This window comes from Anticarsia gemmatalis, chromosome 29 (assembly GCF_050436995.1).
Source record: "Anticarsia gemmatalis isolate Benzon Research Colony breed Stoneville strain chromosome 29, ilAntGemm2 primary, whole genome shotgun sequence".
Taxonomy (NCBI): Eukaryota; Metazoa; Arthropoda; class Insecta; order Lepidoptera; family Erebidae; genus Anticarsia; species Anticarsia gemmatalis.
The window spans coordinates 3091266-3108955 of NC_134773.1; the positions used below are offsets into that span (position 1 = coordinate 3091266).

A 17690-nucleotide genomic window follows, 5' to 3' on the forward strand; every position below is an offset into this window, starting at 1 on the left:
CCCCATATAAATATAATAAAATAAAATATAGCAGTTGCAACATGATATCATCATTCCTGTACAAGCTAGCTATAAAGATGCAGGCCTACACACAATATACATAAGTCCATCATATTTGACAAATTACAATATTTACTGGCGTGGTACATACAGCTACATATTATATAATATTACATATTATAATAGAGACAGTACATATAGGACGAAATAGATCCTAAATACAAAATGGTCGAATTTCATTACCTACATTACTGTACTTATACATTTTTTTTTTTTTTTCTTTTTCTTTTAACCAGACAGACACTCCTTAAATAATACTGATCGTGTATTGTATGCTTATAATAAATATAGATAGGTACCTACTGCTGAATGATGATAAAAATTATCAAAATCTAACAACCAATTTAATATAGGTACCTAAAATAATACTTTTTGTTTTTTTCTTTTTTTTTTTTTTTTTTAATCAATATTATGATGTTGTACACTGCTAACCATATTAAAGGCGGTGTGTTATAATATTAATAAATAAATATTATTTGATTAGTTTATATAATTAAGTAAATAGTTGAAATTTACGTTTTTTTTTTTTTTTTTTTTAAATATACATATACAATAATATCAACTAAAATGAGGCAGCAAGTCGCACACGGCCCGCCAAAACAAAACAAACCCTGCGCGTCCGAGTTCCGACCGACCTATCGACTAGCGAACGAGCGAGCTCGAGCGAGCGCCGCAACGCGTATATAAATGAGGGGCATGTACTGGCCCGTGCATCCAGTCGTTCGCCAGCGCTCGCCCGTTGAACAACGTGCGCGCGTCACTTGTCTGTCTGCTCAACTCAACGTCACAACACTAAAGAACAAAGAAGATGACCGGCCGCGGAAAGGGAGGAAAAGGTCTGGGAAAGGGAGGAGCCAAGCGCCACAGGAAAGTGCTTCGCGATAACATCCAGGGTATCACGAAGCCCGCCATCCGTCGTCTCGCGCGCAGAGGCGGCGTCAAGCGTATCTCCGGTCTTATTTACGAGGAGACTCGCGGTGTGCTGAAGGTGTTCCTCGAGAACGTGATCCGCGACGCCGTCACATACACCGAGCACGCCAAGAGGAAGACCGTCACCGCCATGGACGTCGTCTACGCGCTGAAACGTCAAGGCCGCACCCTGTACGGTTTCGGCGGTTAAGCTGCTTCTGCTCGACGGACGACGACACACACACCCGTCCCGTCCTCCAGCCGGCACTGTCGCAATTGCGCATCGCTCGTTGAGCGTACGCGTCATATGTGATAGCGCTAATAAAAAGGCCCTTTTCAGGGCCGCATACGATTCATATAAACTATTATAAAGTTTATGTTTCTATAATGAACACACGATAAGTCAAACTCTCATACTATACTACATAGTAGTACTATACTGTATACCTACTATACACGTACATAATAATAATATATGAATAAATTCACTTCACCTACTAACGCTAGAACGCAACGTACCGAGTAGTTTACTATAACATAATCATCAATATTATATGAAACGAATAGAGTATAATACACGTACGTAGGTAACCTACCTACCTATATAATGTGTTATGATAAAATCATTGATACTGGTGTATCTCTCTGTCAACTTACTTATGTACAGCTACTACTTGTTTGAAGTTATGAGTGAGTATGTACATATATTACAAAAATACAATATTTGTAACCAGAACACTGACTGACATACCTGGATCGTCTCTCTCTGCATTCGACTGCGTTTCTTCTTAGTTGATGCTACGTTGCGACGTCGAATGTCCTCAGGGCTCAGCCTCAGCCTCAGCTCAGCTGCTTACCGGTAACCTGAAATAGAAATATCCGTACAAATTACAAATAGGTACATAGTAATAAATAACATGCAAGCATTAATAATAGGTATTAAGATTAGAATTAAAATGTTTCGAGTAACATTTAAATAATAGAGAATATAAACAGTTTAACACTAACTAACGTAACTGTATGATAATTAAAATAATAATTGTCATATTGATATATTATATATGGTATGTGTACATGTCAACATCAAAGTAATGTTGTTGTTAAAACTTACATACATATTTAGACAAATCGAACTAAATAGAAAATTTTATGCATAATATTAATTAATTAATATTTGTGTGTGTGTTTAATATTGTGTTCAAGTAAGTGTTGTGTTGTTGGACACTGGTACATAATAATAATTAATAGCTGTAACTGAGAGCACTGCCTAAGGGAATGAATCTACTAAACTTACACGGGACACGGGTGTCTGTCTCCGTACCGTGTACCGTGTGTGTACGTACGGCGAGAGATTGAGCGTGTGCATAACGTGATTATTCGTCTATTGGCATGTTGAATTGCATTATATGCACTTTCACATTGTTTAATATAGTATTTTGTAATTTTATATTAGTTTATTAAACGTTATACCACCAGGTCTGACTCGCCCGTCCTTAAGTGGTATAACGCTTTCGTGTTTTACGAAGGTTCACTTTTAATCGTCTAATACGTTCGACCAAAGTGTTAATACAAATGAAATGTTGATACGTTTCAAGCTCGATATCCTCCTTGTTGATTTATCGACCGTTTACAACTGAAACGTTGTGTTTTATAGAGAAAAATACATTTTGAAGTGAACGCGAGGTATGCCAAGTAGACAGTATGGATTATAATGGTGAGCGCCGGCTCGATCGTTCGTTTTATGCGATATCTATCGGTACCGGTAGATAGTCTCGTTCATTATGTATACGAAAATACAATAAACGAGTGTGGTTACATAACAAAAATATAATAAATTTGTATTTAATTAGATACGTGTTAGTGAAAAGTATGAAGTGTTCATACGAGAAATCGTCTCGCGACAGAATGGCCCTCGTTACGGTAAAGTCTCGAGGTAGCTAATCGGGTGGCAAGTTGCGTATAGTGGCGACATCTACTACGATAGTCGAAGTCTCAGATCGAACCTCTCTTTCACACTCGCGTGAACACGTTTGTTTGATCGTTCTCTCTCTCTCTCACTTACTTACTTACTTACTCTCGCAATCAATCTATCAACAATCAACAATGGCCGATACAGCAGTCGCCGCCGAAGCTCCCGCTCCCGCTACACCAGCAAAGAAACAGGCAAGACAGGCGGGCGGCGCTAAGAAACCTAAGGCGAAGCCTACGCACCCGAAGACGTCCGAGATGGTGAACAACGCTATCAAGGAGATGAAGGAGCGCAGCGGATCCTCGCTGCAGGCGATCAAGAAGTACATCGCCGCTCAGTACAAGGTAGACGCCGAGAAGTTGGCGCCGTTCATCAGAAAATACCTGAAGAGCGCCGTCGAGTCCGGCGCGCTCATCCAGACCAAGGGCAAGGGCGCGTCCGGTTCGTTCAAGCTAGAGTCCAAGTCGGCCGCCGCCAAGAAGCCGAGCGCGAGCGCCGGTGCGGGCAAGGCAGCCGCCGGCAAGGGTGCAGCGGCAGCGTCGAAGGCCGGCAAGAAGGCGACCGCCTCCGCCGCCGGCGCCAAGAGCAAGAAGGCCGCAGCCGCGTCCGCGTCTGCCTCCGCATCGCCGTCCAAAGCCAAGGCTTCGGCCGCCGCGAAGGACAAGAAGGCCGCCGCCGCCGCGAAGAAGAAGCCCGCCGCCAAGAAGGCCGCCGCGCCCGCCAAGGCCAAGGGCGGCGCCGCACCCAAGGCTAAGAAGACCGCGAAGCCACCCACGAAGAAGCCGAAGGCGCCCAAGCCCAAGAAGGCCGCCGCTACGCCCAAGTCCAAGCCCGCCGCGAAGAAGGCAGCCGCAGCCAAGAAGTAAATATCACACACGCCGGCCGCAGCCAACGAGTGCGCGCGCTATACACGCGCGGGTGCGGTGCATGGTCGCGCTACACCGTCGTCGCGTCGTCGGTCCCGCCGCGCCGCCGCCGCAGCATCAGCAGCAGCAGCAGCAGCAGCAGCAGCAGCAGCAGCAGCAGCAGCGGCAGCGAGCGACCCGCCACCGGGTCGCCGTCGCAGCAGCCGCGAGCCTCACGGCGGCGTGCGTGACACACTCGCTCGCCACTACCAAAAACAGCCCTTTTCAGGGCTAACAATATATTCATGAATCATGTACAAACATACATATTCGTTTCTGATGCGTATACAGAAAGTCAAACAAACTAACCAACCAACTACTAACAAAACAATAAACTACCACAGCTATGTAACCAACCAACTAACTAACTAACTAACTAAGGTATATAACACGAGAGAGATAATAACAACAATAATTATAATAATTGTATAGCTATGCTATGATAGTCGACGACGAATCAAACAATACACGAACCGACGACGTTACCTATGCCACCCTACATGACATGTGAGTGGTTAACTCGTAACGTAACTATAATTTCAAAACACCTAGAATATCATACACTATAACTAGCTACTACATAATACCTATATACAGCTAACAGCTTATCTGAAATAAAAAACTCACCCAAAGCCGCCGAACACATACCTACGAAGCACACGATACGATGATGATGACGATGATATTATATCATTATAACGGCACACCGCAACACAAACACAAACACAAACACACCCTAGCTTCCCTAGGTCACTCGCGAGTACCTAGATACTCGTAAATAATATAAATGTATTAGCTCTAATCACATCGCGATGCACATTGCAATTTGCACGCGTACGTTACTCACTCACAATTTATTCAAATTATTATAACTCTCAAGTGACATTAGTGACACTACGATATTGCAATTGCACCGACTACCTACACTCACCTACACGAGAAAAAAAAAAAAAAAAAACACATTCATAAATATTTTATTAGTTACTGTCAAAATCAAACTGACAAGTGACGACGCCCGACTGCCCGACTCCCGACTCCGACTCCGACATTTAGAATATTACGTAACTTTTGGGGACGTCATATTTATACCCTTTGCATGTGCCGGCGCAAAAAGGGGCGTGGCGTCGCATATTCAGCCAATCAGAAAATTCCAGAGTTCTGATTGGTTGCCGCTTTGGACGGTGTGGAGCTTTGATGTTTTGCTTTGAAAATTTCGTTATAATGATGTTTATTGTAAATTTTCGACACGAATACTGAATATTAGCTACTTAGAAGTAAAGTTAATTATTACTTTAACACATTTATCGTAAGTTTTGATGCAATTCTTGGACTTATGCTTGTGAAATTGCCTGAAAAAGACAGAATTTCTTCACAAAAATCTGTGTGCTTTCCTCAATAGCAGCTGAAATCCTGATTTCTTACAAGTTCGAAAGATATTAATTATTCAGACACTAATATAAAGGAACATTTTACATAAACGCACTCATTTAGCATGTACCTAACAACAATTTGCCAGCCTTTTCAGCACGTGCCTCATAATGATTATTTTATTGTTTTTGCCTATCGGCTAAGCTGCTTTCACTCAAAATTATAATGTCTGACTACTGAAAAATACTCTGTTTCAGTAGTCTCATTGGTAAACCTGAAATCCCCAATAAATAATACATGAAAATAACAAACAGCATGATTGATGATGCAAGCACCAACTTCATAGATTCTTTAGTAATACAATGTTGCAATACAATGGTATACTCGTTTAACCACCCACAACTTGTACGACTTTCGTTTTCTTTGACTATGGCCTTTTTTACATTTGATATTTAGAAAATTACAACGTGATGTAGATATGGTGAATGTGGAGTAGCATTCGCCATATCTACGTCTGGATTCTATGATTTGATTAGTTTACCAAGACTAATTTGAACCTGGTATATCTGTACTTACTTATTATAGACCCAACTATAAGTCTAGATTAGTCAAACTATCAGTTAGAAATCAAATAGTTTTGTTTGTGGCGCGTTATAGCCTAGCTCCAGGGTTTAAAGATCCAAGGCGCCTAGATGACGTAGCACAAAGTGTAGCTAAAAATATGAAATGGTTACGAAGGACGTAGCTATTTGGAGCTAAACATATTTAAAAAACCTGCTTGAACGTCAATAAAATCAAAAATCATCGCTGTATCCAGCTTTCCACATAGGATGATATTCAGATGAGTTTTTTCTAATACGCAGGTTTGTTTAATCAACATTTAATTGTCATTTTGCTCGTTCAACTACCCACTACTTGAACGACAATACGAATTGATGTAATGACACTTCTCGAACATTCTAGTATCTAAGCGCAATCAGCGTGAGCTGGTCGACACTACTATCTATGCCTAACCTCACCTCACTGATCACTCCAAGGTAACCATGGATGAAAGGTCCGACTATAAGCCTTCCCCAAAGACATACCCGTTTTAGCACATAGATATCGCCACTGTAAAAAGCCCACAAATCTGAAACAGTCCATCCACCGCTAAAAGTGGCTGTGTGAGGGAAACCATGTTATTTTATTCTAGTAATGGAACGAATGCCTTAGAATTAGATTGTAGCCAGTTGCGCTCGCCGGTCGTATACGATCTATTGGTTAATCAATGCGGGTCATTCCATAGATGGGTGACCGCATAGTGGTATCTGAGCTGGGCGTCTCCGTACTTCGGAGGGCACGTAAAATGTCGGTCCCGGCTGCTGTCTACTAAGATAACAGTCGTTAATCCACGTCAAAGGCCTCTCAGGCGGCTTGAACAGCTTTGACACTAAGTTGACCACTAACTCTACGACAAACAACAACTAGGAAATACTCTGTGACACCTGAATACTTCACCTTAGTATATTAAAGTATGTATTGTTTGGTCTGAATCAGGATGAATCAAAGAAGTCTCATGCAAGGGAATCCAGGACGATGGGTTTTGAATATTGGTGTAAATGACACAATTTTATATTCAAAGATGTATTATCATATTTTTTCCTATTATGTCGCTTCAAGAATCTAGCAGGACTTAGGTTATTGATGATGATGAAGATGCTTATTTCCTCTGAACCTTCAATATAAAAATATTTATATTTTCACTTACCTAATTACATTAACAGCACCTCAATGCTTCATAAACAAAAGTTCGCTATAAAAAAATTCTGCTCGTGGAACCACCCACAACTTGCGCGTCTTACAAATTCCTTAATTCAACCAAAATTGTTGTTTTTGCTACGATGTCTACAATGCTCTGCAGAGCTTTGAAGCTACGAGCTACGCGGTCTACGGAGTGCTACGAAAGCGCTACGTCGAAGGCTTTCACTTTGGTTTTTGGGTACATTAAGGTGGTACTAGCCTTAAGTTCTTAACATAATGTAGTCATAGGTTTTAACTTATTATACAGTTCTATTATTGAAATTTTATCGCTTTTGTTAAAATGTTGTATTAAAATGTATAAAAACAAATCAGATTTTCCTTTTTCGGTGACAGTTTCTGCAGCACCAAGGTATTCTATCTAGAAAATATTGTAAAAGAATGTCTTCACCTTATTTACTCTTCCGTTATGCTTTAGAGCCCACAACTTACCCAACTACTTACCAAAAGACCATAGGACACAACAATTTTAAACTCACTATGCTATACATCGTTTTCTCCCTTAGATAATTGTGATTAACACGTTACGTGAAAGCAGCAATGTACTGAATAGTGACCGTCAATTTGCCGAACACTTTTTGTCAACTGAAATACATTATACGCATTGTGGTACCAATTGTTTTAAGACTTAGAAATGCTCATATTCCCTTTGACTGACATTCATATCATTCATCATTCATATAATCATTTGTGTCCAAACTAAGCTTGTACTACGGTAACCAAATAACTGAAAAACATGCTTATATACTTCTAAATACATGCTTATATAGATAAATTACAACCAGTGCTGATCACACAAATATTTGTCCCGGGTGGGATTCGAACCCACCACACGCGGCGCTACGATTATTGTCGCAAGGTGACCACTTTAACTACTGCGGCAAACATGCAGTTGGGTATAATTTATAATAGAACGTCGGTTACCAGCTAAATTAAACAGCAAACAATTGTTCGTTTGTTACCCATTACCACACTACAGATATAATCTTAAGCCGCGTCCGCACTAAGCGTGCTGCCTCGCGAGGCAATATCTCAGTCTCTTTTCTTTAAAATCGAAATGAGCGAGACCGAGATAGGCGATTAACACACTGCCCCGCATCACGCAGCGTAGCGCGTCAATGCGTGTTCGAACGTTGCTTGTAAGTATCTCCGTTTGTATGGAAAACGCACGAACGCGCGTGATCCGCATGAACGCGCGTGGATGCATTTTCTGTGTGTTAGACTATGCGTGTTTTCCATACAAACGGAGATACTTACAAGCAACGTTCGAACACGCATTCACGCGCTACGCTGCGTGGTGCGGGGCAGTGTGTTAAGCGCCTTATTGCCTCGCGAGGCAGCTCGTTTAGTGCGGACGCGGCTTGACATTCCCTAGTTACCTCCTTCAAAAAGTTTGTAGAGACAATCCTGAATAGTCTACCTTAGCCCATAGGCCTACAGCAAAGGCCTCACTTACCTGAAAAATCCTAAGTTGTATTTTTATAAAGACAACTCCCGCACTAAGAATTGTGTCGCGGGGACTTTTGCAAATATACAAACAACGGACGCAAAGTACAAGCAGACCTGAAAATTGTGGATCGCATAAATAATTGTTGCGTGTGGGAATTGTAACCTCCTGACGCAATGGTAGCGGCGTGGTGACCTAAACCACTGCGCCACGGAGGCTGTCGGAATAAATGACAAGAAATGAATAATAAGTTTATTTTTCAAAAGTCATTAGCCGGGTCCTGACTGCAGCAGCCTCGCGAGGCAATATCTAGGTCTCTTTTCTTTCCGATCGAAATGAGCGGGACCGAGATATTGCCTCGAGGCTGCTCGGTCAGTGCGCGGCGATTTATGAAATAAACTGTATCAATGTCGGGCCAATCCAAAATACTGTAAGTTTTAAAATACAGTGTTTTAACTTAACAGAGTCCAATCAATTCCTTTAAGTCAGTTCAATACTTGTGATCACCTTTTTATCAATAACTCTTATCCTCTCGAGCGCTCATACGTCAAATTCAAATTTACCGTTAAGCGCCTAGGCCAAAAATGGCGCCCAAAATTGAATTGGTGGTTGGCGTTTAAGCGCCGATTTCGTCATATTTTAATATTAACATCTTAACACGGTGGCCGGGCGCTTGAGAGGATAATTTAACAAAATAAAGCAAATAAAAGAATACAGTATTAGGTTCAGAATAAGGTTACAAAAGAAACAAGTTTGGCAATTATCTCAAAGCGGATTGTTGAAAGTGACAGTGTTTTGTTTTGACAGATCAGTTGATGAAGAACTCGTTGGAGCGTTGGTTCTGATTGTGTCGCCACTTGCAAGCCCAGTTCCAGCACGACATGCCGGCCCACGGCTCGTCCGTGTAGAACACCTGGCCGTTTTGATACATCTGGTAGAAAGTAAGAAGCATTAAATACTATGATAAGCTGTACTATTTTTATGGTATGGTTATATAGCTTTTTTAATAACCCATATCTGTCCCACTGCAGTGCAAGGGTCTCCTCCCAAACGAGGGGGAGGGGTTACTTTGCATGCCCTCAATAAATGTATTATATAGCTATTATACAGGGTGTAAAAGACAGCCTACCGAAAACGAAAAAAAAATGATTCTAGACACGATTCTGGTGCTTATGGCGCTGAAAATTTTCATCGCTTTTTTCTTGATTTTTCCGAATTTTTATGCGTTTTTTTTTAATTTTTTTGGTATTATTTCGTTAATACTACACAATGCAACATGAATATGAAAAAAAATCCGCCATATTACTGTTTTTCACAAAAAACAGCAATGGATTAAAACAACGTATAAATTTGCTATCAGCTGTTCGGCCAACGACACCGCGCCGGCGGCGGCCGCGACGGTCGACGTCACGCCGCGTACCTACGCGCGCCACACAGATACGATTACACACACAGCCGTCAGCCTCACACTCACTAGTATGCAGCGTTACTGAGTATTTGTTCTATGTTAAAAATGAAAATGACATAATTATCCCGCTCTCCGATAAAAAATACATTCATAAGATTTAAAATGTGTGATATCTTATTATTACACGTACAAATACATACAGAACGACAAAAAATCCTATTGATATTCTTTAGCGCTATAAAATCTCTAATAAACAATTTAACATGTATTGTCGCTTTGTTCCATTTGTTCTTGCAAAATTCTATTCGATATTTACACGCTCATTCATACTTCATACAAGCGCGGTGCGACTCGAAAAGTAGATGGCCGTACTGACGCGTGACGCCGCGACCGCGCGTGGATGTTACATAGATGGGATACGGCAAAATGGATGCTAAGCAATTCTCCGGGGATTATGAATTATGATAAGATAGTTTCTCTGATAAGAATATTAATGGATATTGATTGTTATCATTGTTATGTACCTACATTTTTATGGTTTAATTAAATAAACGTTTCGTGTTTATTTTATTTACTTTAATCTGATTTTATGTTACAAATATCAAAGTATTTTAAACTTACATCAATAATGTTTGTAATGTTATTTGGTATTTGAATAAAACTACAATGCAACGAGTAACAACTGTGACAAGTAAAAATAGTAATGCCACATCAATATTTTATTGAATCTAATCTCTCGCTGGGATCCTAACTCGTCGCTCGTCACCAAATCGGCGGCGCGCGCGGGGACGGCGCGGAGGGAGCGGGTGGCGCGGGCGAGGGGCGGCGCGAGTGAGCGGAGATGCGCCGGCGGCTCTCTTTGATTAATAGTTCGAGCAATTCGCTCGCGGAAGACGGAAGCTCCTCACCGGTGTCGTTCGTTATGTCCTATTCGTCGTGTCGTGTGTGAACTGTTGTTTATTATTACTTGTTATTGTTCCGGTTTTGAGTTGTTAGTGTTTTTATTGTTATTATTTTTGTTGTTATTGTTTTCGAAGTGCAGTTGTGTTCGTAAATAGGAAGAAATGTTGATGTGTTATGTATGGTGAACCACGTGGAAGTGCACGGCGTGATCTGCACCTGTATGTCCGGATCCAAAGGTACTCAAACTCTCGCCATACACCAAGTAATTGCGTGTTGATAGACATTGATAACAATTTGTTTTAGCACTTTCTTATTATTGGTTACATTTTGCTATTATTGTTTGATTTCACGTAAGCCAAGTAGGTACCTAACCTACCTACTTACAATTTTACTATGAGCTATTGTAACATACGGGCCTACTTACGATACCATAAACGATACATAAGATTGTTATCTAATGATAGCGTTGCATACTAGTGAGCGCATAGACGTGGTGGTACGCGTACGTACCTACGACGCGTCGCGACATGTCGTCGCTCAGCGCGCCGCCGCCGCCAGAAATCTCGTAGGCATGTGCGGAGATACATCGCGTTGTTCACTATACATTGAACGCTCAAAAATGACTAACTCGGGAACCAATCATTTCCGAGAAATATCGTTGGAGTAAATTTCGCGCATACAGTGTCACAAACTTACCAGTAAAGTTTTCGGTTAGCTGTCATTTACACCCTGTATAATTATGTATGTTTGTATAACCATAATTACTAAAGACATTTGTTCTAATAGACGCTGCCTTGCCACAGCGGTCAGTTTTATTGAAGTTTGCCATGGGATTTTTTTATAGTAGAGCTTTATAAAATAAATAAATATCTATAAAGCTATATAGAATAAAGTATTAAGTATACTTACAAAAGGCCCATAGCTAGTAGCGCTTACCGATCGGTAAACGTGGGTTAAGCAACCGCGGTTATAGGTGACCGCATAGTGGTATATGAACTGGGCGTCTCCGTGCTTCGGAGGGCACGTCAAAGGCCTCTGGGCGGCTTGAACAACTTTGATACTAGGTTGACCACTAACCATACGACAAACAACAACTAGGAGATTGATCTGACCTTAGTATCATAAAGTATACACTATAGGCCACTAGGTTGACCACTAACCATTCGAGGAAAGGAAACTTACAAACGAAAGATCGGAGCTCTTGTAAGTGACGCCGTCGTATCCGAAGCGGAAGACGAAATTCATGGAGAATATTGAGAAGATACACCTCACGTCGGTCGTCGCCGGTATGAAGTAACGGTAAGGACCGCAGAAGTACGAGATCTTCGGCTCATATTCCACTGACTCCGGGAACTCCTCGCGGGGATTGATCCTGGAAGACGACAGCGTTAATTGAGTATAATGCCATCTAGCGGTGTATGACGTAAAACATTTAATAGAATAAATAGTTTTGGACCGCTCATACACGGTTATCTGATTCCAAAATAAGCAGAGCTTGTACTATGGTAACTGATAAATATACTATAACAAAGACATACTCTTCAATGATATAAAAACCTCATTACCCGTATTCTTGAACTACAAAGTCTATTTAATAGCATAAGCTCATCCATATTAATCAGCGTATAAGGTATTCTAAGTTCTATTCCCACACAGAACAAATATTTGTGCGTTCCACAAATAATTGACGCGGGTCTGGTTGTACTTTGTGTCCGTTGTTTATATATTTGTATAAATCCCCGCGACACAAGAGCAATTCTTAGTGCAGGAATTGTTTAAAAAAAAAGAAATCATAAAGAAAGAATATTTCTTTCTACACTTACTTATAAATACACTGTGCATCACTCCAGTTATCATCAGAATGACAGTACAAGCCCTGGCTGGGGTCTTTAGCCTGGAACTGTTCAGCGTGAGGACCCACGTACGTCGTCTCCGAGTGACGGTGATAGAAGCCGATGAACGCGAATGCTCCTAAAAGAGACACGAAGAAAATTGAATACGTATAAAAATAACAAAAAATCACGTTTACTGTAGGAACCACCTTAATATTTTTTATTTTTAGTTTTTTTGTTACAGCGGCAACGGAAATACATAAAAATAAATAAATTTAACCCATCAATGTCCCACTGCTGGGCAAGGGTCTCCTCCCATAATGAGGGAGGGGTTAGGCCTTGAGTCCACCACGCTGGCCAAGTGCGGGTTGGGGACTTTGCATACCCTCAATAAATGTTTTAAACAAATTTTTAGGCATGCAAGGTTTCCTCACGATGTTTTCCTTCACCGTTGGAGCATATGATAATTATTTCTAATACACACATAACTTCGAAAAGTCATTGGTGTGTTGCCTCGGGTTCGAACCTGCGACCACTGGCGTGGGAGGTGTCAACTTATACCACTCGGCTATCACTGCTCCAATGAGATCCACGCTTTATGAGACATAACAATCTTTTAGGATACGATACCCAGAAGATTACAGGCTTTTACCATTGGGCCCCCCAGGATTTAAAGTGGGAAAGAAGGGGGCAATACAAACGACAATTGTCAAAGTCTATACTTTCCCTACTATAAGAAGAAGAATTAAGAATTACATGGTAACCTACAATCTTTGGTGCTCGTAGCTAGTTGCGCTCTCTGGTCGATAAATAATTAGTTGGTCAGACACGTTTCATTCATGGATATTGGTATTTGAACTGAGCGTCTCTATGCTTTGAAATACATAAAAGCCTGCCCCAGTTGTAGTAAATTGCAATAAAAATGTTGTAAACTTACCTCGGAAGGTATAACAGTGTGGTTTCCTCTCGCTGGACAAAATCATCTGAGCGTCTTCTTGATTGTGTGCGGACACGATGTAGTACGAGGTGTCCAGACATTTGAACTCTAGAAATTAGTAAGTTAATTAGCAAGTAGCCTTAATGAGAAAGGTATTCCAGTTTTAGGTTATAATTATTCCAAACTAACCAGAGCTTGTCTTTAACATAGTAATCAAATAACTGATAAACATACTCATACACTTCTAAATATATACTTTTATAGATTCAGATATTATCAACCAGGCTCAGAACAGATATCCGTGCTCATCACACAAATATCTGTCCCGGGTGGGATTCGAACCCACCACACGCAACGCTAGTTATTGTGGCGAGGCGTCCACATTAACCACTGCCTGAAACGTGCATTAGGCTAGCAAAAGGTATGATAAAATGCCAGTATCTTTCCGGAAGAAGACTAATAGCCAATAGGCAATCTATCTATATATATAAGACTGACTGAGTGACTGACATAGAGATCTATCAACGCACAGCCCAAACTACTGGACGGATCAGGCTGAAAATTAGCATACAGGTAGATGTTATGACGTAGGCATCCGCTAAGAAAGGATTTTAATAAGTTTTACCCTTAAAGGGCTAGAAAAAGGGATGAAAATTTTTAAAATCTTAGACTTTTGACTGAGATTACCTAAAATTCTGAGAGAACCTAAGATTCACACATAGGGTACCTTTTTCCTTGGGAAATCTATTCACGCGAAGTCGCGGGCGCAAGCTAGTATAATATAAAACAGTGTTTGCCTCACCAGGGCTAGTATACAATCCAAAAGGTATCTTAGCTTGAGTAGACTTGATCTTGGCTTCACTGGTGTCCATCTTCTTGTTCAGTTTGAGCAGGACCATGGACATGAGCGCCATGTCAGTAGCGAAGAGTAGACGCTTCAGGTCCTTGAGGTGGGTCTCTATGAACGAGTACAGCTTCTTGGAGCCGGACTCCATGATGTCGCGGCGTTCTGACTGGAAGGAGAATCTTATATATAAAAACCAGACCCGCGCAACTTCGCTTGCGTCATGTAAGAGAGAATGGGTCAAACTGTTCCCCCTTTTTGTAACATTTTTCACTGCTACTCTGCTCCTTTTGGTCGTATCGTGATGATATATAGCCTATTGCCTTCCTCGACAAATGGGCTATCTAACACTGAAAGAATTTGTCGAATCGGACCAGTAAGTTCTGAGATAAGTGCGTTCAAACAAACAAACAAACTCTTCAGCTTTATTATTAGTATAGATAGTAAGATCTAGCTCCTAACTTACGGGATTGTGTGGCTCCCTCAGTCTACTGTTCATATAGTCGCTGTACTCCTTTAGGCGGTCAAACTTGTCGTTGGCGTAGCTGTAGCGAGGGTCGATCTCCTTCGAGCCGGGCATGTTGTATGGTTTCTGTAAATATATAACATATTGTTTAGACAGAAGTCCTTTTAATCTATTGTTGAGAAAAAATACTATGAACCCCCAGTTTCTGAGGCACATTTAGCGGTAGTTTATCTATTCAAACCGGTTTTATATATGAGTTTTGAACGCTATTGAATAGATAAACTACCGCTTGATGTGCCTCAGAAACCGGGTATAAGACTGGGTACAGAATTTTGCAAAGACTGATGGTGGAGTTTTCTTGTATAGTGAAGTCTCTTTGTAGCATTACATAAATTTGTATAAGATACGTCTTGTTTGAAGTTACATTTTGTCCAGCAATAGGCTTCAGGCTTAAACTAATGTTTGTTCTCAGCCCTAAGGTCGTTACAAGAGTAAGAGTGCACTATTAACTCTCGTAATTCAGCTCAAAATATGTCAATTTAAAATTAACTTTAAGATGGTCTAAGAGAGACAGACACACACAGAACTAAAAAATAGACTAACGAATTATATAGATTTATAAAATAAAGTTTTATGACATTTTTTTATAATAGCCCCTAATTCATTATTTATGACATAAATAATTAATTTATACTTACAGTTTCAACCGTAGGAAACGAAAGCCGAGCAAGCTGAAAATATGAAACAGAAAAAAGTTAGTCGTGAACTCGTGGCCAGTTATTTAAAGAACATAAAGACATTATTTCATCTAGTGAAGGGGCAGTGTTGTGAAATATTGTTAAACTTACCAATTGAAATGAAGACACATCATTGCTTGCTCTTGTGACGTGTAAAGTGAAGAATATCTGTAAAATAAATTATTAAATTAATTGCAAGTCGTTTAAATTGAGTGTTATTCCTGTCTGGGACAAATGATGGTCAAGGGAACGATCTACATAAAAAAAATTTTGCTTCTGATTTAGGTTTACAAAGGAATTACGTCGTAAAGAAGGTGTAAATATGAAAACGTTGTCATGTGGGTGTTACCGCTTGAAAATGCATGAGGATGGAACTTGCAGGCCTTTTGTATCCCGAAGATTACGGCGGTTACGTTACCCGACTTACCCCGGTTTCTGAGGTACATATTTAACAGTAGTTTATCTATACAATAACGTTTTTATATGAGTATAAACGCAATTGAATAGATAAACTACCGCTAAATGTACGTCAGAAACCAGGGGTTAGTCTGATAGATAAAGTAACTTTTATGTAATATTCTGACAATTTCCACTTTATAAACTAACCGATGCTTTCTCAAAAGTGGTTTAAGCATGCCTTAAAAATACTCACAGTACATATTTTCAACAAAATATTTGTATTAGCCATAGGGAACGTTCTAGTCGGCGGCTATCACACAACTGTATTTAAAGTTGCTTGTGAGAACTAAGTTAATTGGAATAACGACTTCCCTTGTTATATTTTATAACTATGGTTATTAAAATTTTAACAAATAAATGTGTAGCCTGTGTGATAACCGAGTGGTCTAAGCATTCGCTTTGTATGCAAGTAGTCATGGGTTCGAACCAAGGTAGTGTTGTGTAGAAATAATGATCATTTATTCTAACAGTGAAGGTAAACATCAGGCGCCAGAGCTCTTCAAAACAGTCTTAAAAGGAATATAAAGTCCCTAGCTTGTACTTGGCTAGCGTGATGGACTTGGACAGTCGTTCATTTGTTTACCATTTGATTATTTAAACAAGAATATTAACAACTCATGATGGATATTTAAACTAATTTATATTATCTAATATATATCTATTATCTATACTAATATTATAAAGTTGAAGAGTTTGTTTGTTTGAACGTCCGATTTGAAAAATTATTTCTGTGTTAGAAAGTCCATTTATCGAGGAAGGCTATAGGCTATATATCATCACGCTACGACTAATAGGAGCTGAGTACTAGTAAGAAATGTTACAAAAACAGGGAAAAATTTAACCCATTCTCTCTATTGTGACACAAGCGAAATTGCGCGGGTCAGCTAGTACAAAATATAAATAATATAAGATTACCTGATTTGAGGTGGGTCTGAACAAGGTTACGTCAATTCTTCTCTGTGACAGTAGCAGCCTCAGTAGCCTGGTCTTCTCTGCGGACACTCCGTCGGCGTTCCAAAAGAGCACACGTAGGTTACGCCGCGATACGTGCACAGCTTCTGGATCGTAGCAATGATGAGTGGGATGGGGTCTTGCCGCTCCAGCTGCCAGCACTCGCGGTAAAGGCGCCATTGTCCTTCGCCATGTCTGCGTTGGATGACGTGAGGGCAGCGGTCTTCGGCGACGGTGCTTGTCTTGAAGATAAGACAGCATTGTATACACCTACGCACCAAAGCAGGTCCTCCTCCAGTGGGTGCGCGCAATCCCGAGCGGCACCCTCCTCACGGCGCTGGCTAAGTGTCTGTTGCAGTTGTGGAATGGGGGAACTGCTGCCAGCAGTAGCATTGTGCTTGACCCTTCTACAGCACCAGGCTTCGATCTTGATGTAAGGCATACAAAGAAGCTCTGTCACTTCGTATATGCCCGGCGCGGTGTGCTTTTGTTCTTGCAAGCGAGCAAAGTGAGCTCAAAGATCTCAGGTGGGGTATTGACTGGCAGCTCTCTAATAGTTTCTCTCGGGCAACGTTCTTCAGGAAGGGAGTATGAGAACCAGGAAATGTTCTCCCGAGTCTTTAGAGCGACAATAATTGCATATGAGAGGCTTGCAATTATCACGAGCGAGCTTTTGCATGTTGGCGTGGCTGCTGCCG

At 40.8% G+C, this 17690-nt stretch overlaps 3 protein-coding genes across 3 annotated transcripts; 2 read left to right on the top strand and 1 right to left on the bottom strand.

Annotated features, from left to right (window-relative positions):
* Nucleotides 1-868: 868 nt before the first annotated feature.
* Nucleotides 869-1180, top strand: LOC142984995 (histone H4). The gene has a single exon (XM_076132905.1). The coding sequence runs from the start codon at nucleotides 869-871 to the stop codon at nucleotides 1178-1180; it is 312 nt and encodes a 103-aa protein (XP_075989020.1).
* A 974-nt stretch (nucleotides 1181-2154) lies between these two features.
* Nucleotides 2155-4044, top strand: LOC142985315 (uncharacterized). The gene has a single exon (XM_076133412.1). It carries the CDS (start codon nucleotides 3073-3075, stop codon nucleotides 3802-3804), a length of 732 nt encoding a protein of 243 aa, XP_075989527.1. The 5' UTR covers nucleotides 2155-3072; the 3' UTR covers nucleotides 3805-4044.
* A 5147-nt stretch (nucleotides 4045-9191) lies between these two features.
* LOC142984996 (uncharacterized) lies at nucleotides 9192-17172 on the bottom strand. The gene is made up of 9 exons (XM_076132906.1): nucleotides 16957-17172; nucleotides 15694-15750; nucleotides 15544-15576; nucleotides 14846-14971; nucleotides 14338-14548; nucleotides 13536-13643; nucleotides 12590-12737; nucleotides 11949-12138; nucleotides 9192-9386 (listed from the first exon to the last, which is right to left on the bottom strand). Exons 1-9 carry the CDS (start codon nucleotides 17170-17172, stop codon nucleotides 9264-9266), a joined length of 1212 nt encoding a protein of 403 aa, XP_075989021.1. The 3' UTR covers nucleotides 9192-9263.
* Nucleotides 17173-17690: the final 518 nt, after the last annotated feature.